The sequence below is a fragment of the Octodon degus genome, unplaced genomic scaffold (assembly GCF_000260255.1).
Source record: "Octodon degus isolate 3935 unplaced genomic scaffold, OctDeg1.0 scaffold00314, whole genome shotgun sequence".
NCBI classification, from domain to species: Eukaryota; Metazoa; Chordata; class Mammalia; order Rodentia; family Octodontidae; genus Octodon; species Octodon degus.
Window position 1 is genome coordinate 391,521 of NW_004524890.1, and position 10,031 is coordinate 401,551.

The window sequence follows — 10,031 nt, forward strand, 5'->3', positions numbered from 1 at the left end:
CAGACTAAGTGCCTACTTTGGCAAGCACAGGGACCAGAGTTCGATCCCTAGTCACACAAACTGCACCAGCCCACGCTGAACCAGTGACAGAGTCCAGGCATGGTGGTGCACGCCTGTAATCCCAGCACTAGGAGGCTGAAAACAGGAGGATCACTGCAAGTCCAAGTTGGATAGTGAGACCCTGTACCAAATACATAAAAAAACTAAATAAAAAATAAGCGGAAAGGAGGAAAAATAAATACAGAAATCAATAAAATTTGAAACAGAAACAGAGAAACATCAATGAAACAAAAGTGATTCTTACAAAGATCAATAAAGAACAATTTCTAGCAAGAAGGATACAAATAAAAAGGCAAAAATAACTTTTGCCAGGAATAAAACAGGTATCTCAAAAGACCTGGAAGACATCAAAAGGATAATAAAGAAATGCTATAAACAAATCTACATACATAAACTCCAAATAAATTTTCTTGAAATGCCCAAGCTGTTCTCAAATTCATGAGGTCAAGTGATCTCCCTACCTCAGACTCCTGAGTACCTAGGACAATAAGCAAGTGCCATTGCAACTGGCTTATACACACAAATTTGACAATTTAGGTGAAATAGATCTGGAGGTATAACTCAGTAGTGGAATGCATGCCTGGTATGGGTGAGGCACTGGCTTCGATTGCCCACACAAGGAAAAAAGATAAAATAGATCAATTCACTAAAAATCACAGAGAACTACTCATCTAATATGAATAGCCTTGTAAAGATTAGGGAAAGTCAGTGTTAATGAAAAACCTTCCCAAAAAGAAATCCTTACGGCTGGTGAGACAGCTCAGCAGACTAAGTGCCTGCTTAGGCAAGTCCAGGGACTGGGGTTCCATCCCCTACACAACATGCTACACTGGCCCCACCCCTGGACACACTGCGCAGTCTACTGGGACCCTGTGTGGTGGCACATGCCTGTAATTCCAGCACTGGGGAGACTGAGACAGGATGATCCTATACCAAAATAAATTTAAAAAAAGAAATAAATTTTTAGATCAATGTGATTTCCCTAAAAATTCTACCAAGCACTTCAAGAAAATTTAACACTAATATAGCCAGGTGTGGTGATGCACACCTGTCATCCCAGCACTCAGTAGGCTGAGGCAGGAGGATCTCTGTGAGTTCAAGGCCAATTGGGGCTCCATAGTGGGTTCAAGGCCAGCCTGAACTTCATAGTGAGACCCTGTCTCAAAATGAAGCAAAATAAAAAAATACTAATGATGATTAAAGAAATCAAGAAAAATCTGAATAAATGAAGATACATACTGTATTCATGGAAAACTCAATCAAGTAAAGATGTAAATTTGCTCATGGTTAAGACAACTGGGAGAACTTTTCAAAATATGCATACTAAAAACTCGCCCTAAGAATTCTAAGAGTAAAACCCAGGCACATATTGTTTAGGAATAAATGTCCTACTCACCCCAGATCATTCTAATCTATAGACTAGAATGTCAGTTTCCCAGTCACTATCTATAGTCATGGGGCTGAGAATCCTGTTTTCTACTTGCCCACCAAGATGACATCAACTTAATGCAAAGGAGTCCATCAACCTCCTCCTGAACCACCCATTCCCATCTGCAGTCTCCCCAAGCAATCATGTTCCCCACTGACCACCAAACAAACTTTCTTGATGTCTAGTTCTTGGCCTTCAGCTGATGAGAGGTATCCCACATAATCAGATTAACACATTATGGGAAGCAGTTGGCTATTGTACTACAAGCTTCCTTCTTTCTGCCTGCATATAACACTTCCCCCACCCTACCCCAAGAGGTCCCACAGAAGACCTGTAGGAATGAAAAGTGTCTGTCCTTGCTTCACGGAACACTTGTAGCACTTGTCCACCTGGTCCCCAAAGAACATCTCATTCTGGTTAGAGGAACTGCTCCAGCACTCAAAGAGAGTCAGATTAGCATTTGTTGGGCGAATCAGGTAGAATATCTTCTCACCCTGAAACAGAAGTTGAAATGACAAAAATACCAAGTGTTTGCAGAAAAAATCTTCAAGGATGCTCATAAGGATATTCTCCCACATTTCACAACCATAGTAGTATGTTAGAGTTATTTCGCAAACACCAGAATCACTTTGATGTGAATTTGCACTTTGCACTTTTCTTTCTATAAGTTTGACAAACACAATTTGGAAAGGATATTTCAAACAAAAGTGTTCAAGTTAGGACAAATGTATACCAAATGCACTATTTTATATGCAATGGCAAATGAAAAACAGCCTCTACAGATGAGATCAATACTACTAGCTGTAGGAGAATTTAAGACCATATTACTGATGAGAAAAAACATGAAGTTGCCTTTAAATACCATTCAGAGTGTTCTAACTCACCCCCATAATCAAACCTAATAAAAATTTAAAAGTTCAGAGACTGCCCAAGGACTTCTAGAAGATGATGTTAGGTGATTATTTGTTGGAAGAACATTTTATTTCCTGGTGTTTTGCATGGATAATCAAAAGACAGACAATTTGGCAAAAAAAATAAAGAACTCAACAACACAAAGATGTCTCCTACATTGGCGGTTTAATCAATATTTCACAGTAGTAAATTTCAACACAAAAAGCAACATTCTTAGAAATATCTACTGGAGCAAGTTGACAGCTCTGTAGATTTGATGACAGTCTTATATCAATATGAATTTCCTGATTTTTTAAATCTCTTGATTGTAATAACTACATTGTGATTATATTGAAAATGTTTTTAAGATCTACTGAATTAAAAAAAAAGATCTACTGAATTATGAGAGATAAAGGGACACCCTAATCATTCTGAAATGTCTCAGAAAAAATATACAACTATTTTATTATGTTTGCTTTAGGGTCAAAAAATAATAAAATTGTAACATTTAAATTAATAAAATGCTAACATCTGAGAAATCTGGAGACAAACACACAGGAAATCTTCCCATTATTTTTGGAACTGTTATATGAAAGTGAAATTATTTAAAAATAAAAGAGTTAAGTCTAACATTTGCATAACAGCATTTTCATTTATAAGCTCAAATTTCTTCATGATAAACCTGTGGAAAAATTAGTTGAAGATACATGATCATTTGGACAACAGCAGCAATCTAAATTTACTGTTCTTTCTTGGCATTTTGTTTGTTTTGTTTTGTTTTTGAGGCAAGGTGTTGCCATGTAATTCAGATTGGCTTTAAACTCACTATGTAGCCAAGGCTGGCCCCAAATTCATGGCAATCCTCCACTCTCAGCCTCCCAAGGGCTGGATTACTAGCTCTCTTCCTTGATATTTCTGATAAGAAAACTAATAAAGTGGTACCTTGGTTCACAAACTTTTTTTTTTTTTTTGGTACTAGGAATCAAACTCAGAACCTTGGCAAGTGCTTGTGCTTCTGAGCTATATCCCGGCCCTTGGTTCACAAATCTAATTCTTCCCACAGTTCTGGTCACCAACTGAATTAAATGAGAACTAAGTCAAATTTTCCATAAGGTCAGCACTGAACTCACCATTGAATTTGATTTGGTTCTTAATCAATTCAGTTTGCGACCAGATTCAAGGAAAGAAAAAAGTTCATGAACTGAAGTATTACTGCAATATAAGCAATAATAAAACACAATCAATTTTTTAAATGTATTTGTTGTTATAGAGTCTCTCTATGCAGCTTGGACTCATAGTGATCCTCCTGATTTCAGTCTCCCCAATGCTAGGATTATAGGTGTGTGCCACTATGCCCCGGACTCTGTGGCTGGCTCAGCCTGCCCTGGGGGCAGGGCTGGCATAGCATGTGGTGCCAAGGATCAAACCCCAGTCCCTGCGCTTGCCTAAGCTTTAGTCTGCTGAGCTATCTCTCCAGCCCCCAAAACGCAACCAAATTTAAGTGTTCTCAAAGACAAAAATCCTTTACAGTCACTGAGAATGCTCTAATTACAAAGTTATAATAATCACTAAAAAGAAAACTATAGGGATCATGACTAAAAAGGACTTTTCATGTTCTATTTTGACTGGATTGGCAGTTAATGGACCATATATTATCCTCATCAAACTGTAACTAGAGTAGATCTTCAGAATGGGGCTTGGTAGACCACACTTGTAATCCCAGCACTTGAGAGGCTAAGGCAGGAGGATTACCATGAGTTTGAGGCCAGCCTGGGAAAAGTTGAGACTCTGTCTCAAAATACAACCTAAAAAGCGAGTCTATGATATATAAATTATACTTTAATAAAGCTAGGAGAGAGGAAGTTTCTCACATTATGAAGAATTTGTGAAGTAAAAACTGATATTTCTATGCATGTTGGTGGAAGTATACATTGGTTCATTGAAAGAGGTAACACCTGGGAAAAGCTTAGGCATCTGCTGTTACTCATGTTTTTTGATTAAGCATCAAAACTGTAAAGTACCAACAAGCTATGATCAGGTAGGAGTAGCTACATAGAAATGTCACACAAATACTCAGAGATGCAGGGAGGACTGAGTTGCCTTGTTTTATGCCAGCACTGCTGACATAAGTAGAGAGGCCCAAGGTCTGGATGCTCTCAGAAGTCATAAATATACATTCCTACCTTCAGCACATGATACCATACTGAAGTGCCACCAAAATCAATATGAAAATCTGTGTAGCTATCCCGTACACTCATGAGGCAGTACTTCTGCACATTGGGTCTCTCAAATACACTCTCCTCTGGCCACAAGTTCTCGACCCATGATAGCTTTCGAACAATCTTAGGTGTCTCCACAAGGTTTGAAAGCCTAGCAAGGAAGGAGGTCAAGCAAATGTCAGCAGTCTGGAAATAGAAGGTTGAAGCATGAATAAAATACTTGTATCTCATGAGGATCTGATGAAAAACAACAAGCTCTTCCCACAGGCTCTGCTGAACACTAATTTCTGTAAATCTGGTCAGCATCTTCATTCCAATCAGCCCCTCAAATCCCAAGATCCAGTTCTACACCATTCCCCAGTAAAACATGGCCATTTATTCCAATAAATGCTTAATCTCCCTACCCCCGCATACTCACTTGGCACTTGAATTATAAGTTATTGTATCATCTCCACCTCATAATAGGAGTTTCTCATAAGGGCTCAGTTTCAGGTTTAAATAAAAAGCATTTCTCTGATACTTTAGGTTGTTTCTACCCTATAAAAAACCACATTGCACTCTCCTCTTTGTTCTAACCTTTAGAAGATTTAATGAAAGCTCTACAGGCCAGCTCCTCTAACAATCCAGACATTCATATGTGCCTTTTATATACAGAATACCTACTAGATGCATCCTATTTCATCTTTAACTTCTTGTTCCACTTTTGCTTTTCCATAGCCCTCTCCATTTTTATAAGCTACCTCAAACAGTCTTTCAGATGAAGTGAGGTATAAATAAACGAACAGTTTTTAAAACACCTTCAGGTTGTTTAGTCTTGCATCTTAAAAAGAATACCAAGGATTTTAATATTGTACAATAACTATACTAAGATGTTACCATTATAGGAAATTGGCTGCAGAATACACAGGACCTTACTGAATACTTTTTGCAATATCCCATGAAGCTATAATTATTTCAAAGTCAAAAGTTAAAAATATAAATAGTAAGCTAAAGAAAAAAGATATGTTGTCATTTCTTCATATTTCTCACAGTTCTGAGCACAAAAACCACATATACATACATATATATACACACAGCCAGAGAGAATCATTTTCATGTTTTAATATAGCTTTTTCTGTTTAAATTCTCCTTAGAGAAACTACTTGGAGTTAATTTTAGTGAATCTATTTTCAGGTACAAAGGACTTATCCTGGCAGACAGTGACCATGTAAGAACATAAACACCAGAAAAGGATCAAAGAAATCTACCCTAGATTGTGAAGAAGCCAGAAATTAAAATAGATACTGTATAATCTATCCAATGTTAGAAGTTGTAGAGAAGAAAAATGACTCAGTTGTGATGATACTGATAAGCAGCTACCTGAGTTAAGTATAACTCAGTTCCCCATCCCAAACAAACAAAAAAAAATCAGGGAAAAAGCAACAGAACATAGATATATACTCAGTATACCACTAGTTCAAACACTTTATCAGGATTTTTTGTTACCAGTGCCTTCCTACCTGGTATCAGAGAATTCCAAACTGATGACATTGAGGACTTTCTCCCTCTTTCCACTGTAATAATATTTCACAAAGTCACCAAGCTTCATCTTACAGTCAGCCTGGCGTGCCACATCAATCACATCAATTTCTTTATCAGAACCTGGAGCAAAGAAATGGTTTTTATTTTATTTTATTTATTTTATTTTTCTTGCATTTAATGCAGAGTCTACAGGGTCTCACTACACAGACCAGACTTGTAGTGATTCTCCTGTTTTCAGCTTCCCAAGTGCTCGGATTACAGGCCTACACCACTACAACCAGTCTCAATCATTGTCTCAGCACACCCCAGGGGTGGGAGTGGGGGGGGGGGGGGGGGCGGGGGCGGCATGGCAGGCCGCGGAACAAACCTCTGATCCCTGCATCTGCCCAAGCAGGCACTTTAATCCACCGAGCTCTTTGGCCGGCCCTTAAGAAATGGTTTTTAAATTGTACCAATAAACAAATAAAAAAAGAAATAGGTTTGTATCAAGTGGTCTCAGGGAATAGGGAAGAGTCTTATCCCCTTACCAGTTTCTAAAATGGCCTTATACTCAAAATATCTATTGAGCTGGATGTCTAGCACACACACCTATAATACTAACTCTGGAGGCTATAGCAGGAGGATCACCTTGAGTTCAAGGCCAGCCCGGACTATGTAGTAAATTTAAAGCCAGCCTGAACTACATAATGTCTCAAAACCCAAAAACAAACATACAAACAAAAACAAAACTTTCTATTAATAGATACTATGTATCTATCACACTTCCTTGGATTTATGTGATGGATGCAAGCCAGCTAGGGCTATGGAATTACCTAACACACAATCTCACACATGGTACCTAAGCCCTGCTTCTGTAACTTTTCTCCCTCTCTCCCCAAACACTTATGCCCAGAAGATAAATAGGATGTAAGGACAATAGTCAAAAACTCTCAGCTCAAGAGAAGACAGAAAGACTATATGTCCTAAAACTTCCCAGGTTAAAAAAGTTCAACCCATTTTGTGTTGTCTATTGCCAAGGAAGAAAGAGGAAACTGATTGTGGCACTAGCTTTACCAAAGAATGACTCTGGTTAAGGCATTTCACCTCAGGTTTCAAACATGGCTAGAAAGGAAATACAAAAGGTGAACTGAGGAAAAAACACACAGGTATTGACAGGAGTGGACAATGTCACAGTTAAAAATGATCTGTAATGTCTTACCAACATAGTGCTCCACATCCCGCACAGTGAATGATGGTGAGGGCAATGTCATCCCCAACCCATCCTTCTTCAAGACCAAGATGGGTACACTGAAGCTATTCTCTTCCAGAAATTCCACAGTCAGCTGACTTCCAGTGGGCTTAAGAATCACTTCATCTGAACTGTGGGCCATAAGAGAGAAATCTTAAGCCCAAAGTCTCTGCTCACAAAACAGCTTACAGGATGCCATCACTCACTCAAGAACTGGTGTCTTCCCCCAGAAGGGTTTATAATGGCCTGATAATTAATGGCATAAATCTCATGTGCCAGAGAAGAAAAGAAATGTCCAGGGCAAGAGGCAAAAACGCTGGATATAGCTCAATGGCAAAGTGCTTGTCTAGCATGTGCAAAGCCCTGGGTGTTCAATTTTCAGCACCACACACACACAAGGTGTGATGCAATGTCACTGACAGAGGTGGGGAACAGTCAAAATGGCTTTCTTCTTTCGATGACAAATGAATAAATAAGTCAATATCCTGCCTAGGTTAAAAAGATATACCTGTCAAGTTTGGATGATTTGATCTATCCTGAACAGCAACCTCCAATGTAAAACAATAACTAAAAACACAAAAGACTGATTTTAAAAAGCTATTTTTACAACCACTTTCTCAACACATACTTTAAAAAAAGGAGTTTGCTGGAAAAAAAAACAAGATTAGTTGGAGGTGTAGTTCAGTGACAAAGCATGTCATTAGCATGCATGAGGCCATAGGATCAATCCCCAGCACCAAAAGGAAAGAAAAGATAATAGATTATTTCCCAAGTTGTGCTGCAACAAGTATATTAAACTCAATGTCTAGCCCACATTTTACATATTCTAGATACTGAAGACTAATAGTAAGGCCATAAAAGCAATAGAAAAACATTGGGGAGAAGGTTCAGTAGTCACTAGATACAGTAATAAGTTAACTATACAGAAACTAAAACCTTCTGCAAGGAAAGCTGTTATGAATCTGTAAATACACACACAAACAACAACAACAACCCAAGCTGAGCTCATGGGACATCGAGGAAGTTGAGGAGGGAGCCCACAAGTTACAGGCCAGCCTGGGCTACATACAGAGTTCAAGGCAACTTAGACTCCATTGCAAGTCCATTTTCAAAAAACAACAACAAAAAAACACAACTGAAAAACTATCAACACAAACACATAGTTAACAAAGGAAGAAATAAGGGCTGGAGAGATAGCTCAGCGGACTAAGTGCCTGCTTAGGCAAGCACAGGGGCTAGGGTTTGATCCCTGGTACCATATGCTGTGCTGGCCTAGCCCCTGGGCACACTGAGTGGGCAACCAAATCCAGGTATAGTGGCACACGCCTATAATCCCAGTGCTGGGGAGGCTGAAAATGGGAGGATCACCACGAGTTCAAGCTGTGTAGTGAGACCCTGCACAAAACAAAGCAAAATAAAAACAAAGAAATAAAAACAGCTTACAAATGTACAAAATCTATCTATAGCTGGGCGTGGAGGCACGTGTCTCTAATCACATCAGTTTAGGAGGCTGAGGCAAGAGGATGGCAAGTTCAAGCTCAGCCTGGGTAACTTAGCAAAAATTTTGTCTTGACATTTTTTTTAAAAATCCATTTACCTTCTTCATATAAGGTAATACAAGTAGAAAAAATGATAAACAATGTTGGTCATGATACACAATATCAGCAACTTCACACACTCTATGGTAGTATGAAATGGTACAGCCACCAGAGAAACAACCTACAATACTTATAAACACACCTATCACATATGCAAAAGTTAACTATAAAGATATTCACTACAGCATTTTTTCTAACAACAAAATACTGGAATCAAATGTTTATCAATAGAGAATTCCTTAAATTGTTTATCCATACAATGCAAAACTAAATAGGCATGAAAAAGAATTAAGAACATCTGAAGGAGGTAATACAGTAAATTACAACAAACAAGTTTATTAAGGTAAAAGATACATTGCCATTAATCCCCCTCAAAATACTCCCTATCACTTTGAAAACACTTATCCATCATTCTTGCCACTTTCAGAAGATGTTCTACAAATCCTTTCTCATAAGTGCTTTTAGTTCTACTCTTATAGCTACTTCTATGTCCTGAATTCATTCAAAACGTTTACCTTAAAAAAAAGTTTACCTTTAGTCATTTTGACATGGGAGAAGAGCTAGAAATTACACTGTAACAGATGTGGTGAATAACATGCACAAGGACACAATGTAATGTTTTTATGAGCCTGCCATTATGTTAAATGGCACTTGGCAGTAGCATTCCCCATTGTTTTGATTGTATCTTGTAAAGACACACATCAAAGAGGACTTACACAACTGCTTCAAAAAGTAGCAAGGAGATGGAAGAAGTATGCTCAAAGCAAAATGAAGTATTTCGAGGGAGATTAATGACAAGGTGTCTGTTACTATGATCATTTTTTAAATTGAAGTGTTCACTATATATTTTTTCCTTTTTGTTTTCATCTTTTTCTTTTTTTTTGTTACCAGAAGTTAAACTCGGGGCCTCACATTTGCCAGGCAGGCACTGAGCCACTCAGCTATAACCCCAGCTCTGAGAACGTACTTTTACCTCATATATATGCTTCGGATAGATGTCCAAGATATGTAAGATTTTTAAATAAAAATATGGTATTTTAATTTGTGTCAAAAAAAGTATATAGGGCCTAGAAGATAGCTTAGTG

General features: G+C 38.1%; 1 protein-coding gene across 3 annotated transcripts in view; it reads right to left on the reverse strand.

Moving 5' to 3' along the window:
* Phf8 (PHD finger protein 8) overlaps positions 1 to 10,031 on the reverse strand; it is a 167,673-nt gene that overhangs the window by 134,167 nt on the left and 23,475 nt on the right. For all 3 annotated transcript variants that reach the window (XM_004647577.2, XM_004647576.3, XM_023707823.1), the window contains 4 exons: positions 7,319 to 7,479; positions 6,099 to 6,240; positions 4,564 to 4,750; positions 1,821 to 1,983 (listed from right to left, as the gene is read on the reverse strand). In XM_004647577.2, the coding sequence (XP_004647634.1) occupies positions 1,821 to 1,983; positions 4,564 to 4,750; positions 6,099 to 6,240; positions 7,319 to 7,479 (653 nt within the window). The remainder of the gene's footprint in view (positions 1 to 1,820; positions 1,984 to 4,563; positions 4,751 to 6,098; positions 6,241 to 7,318; positions 7,480 to 10,031) is intronic.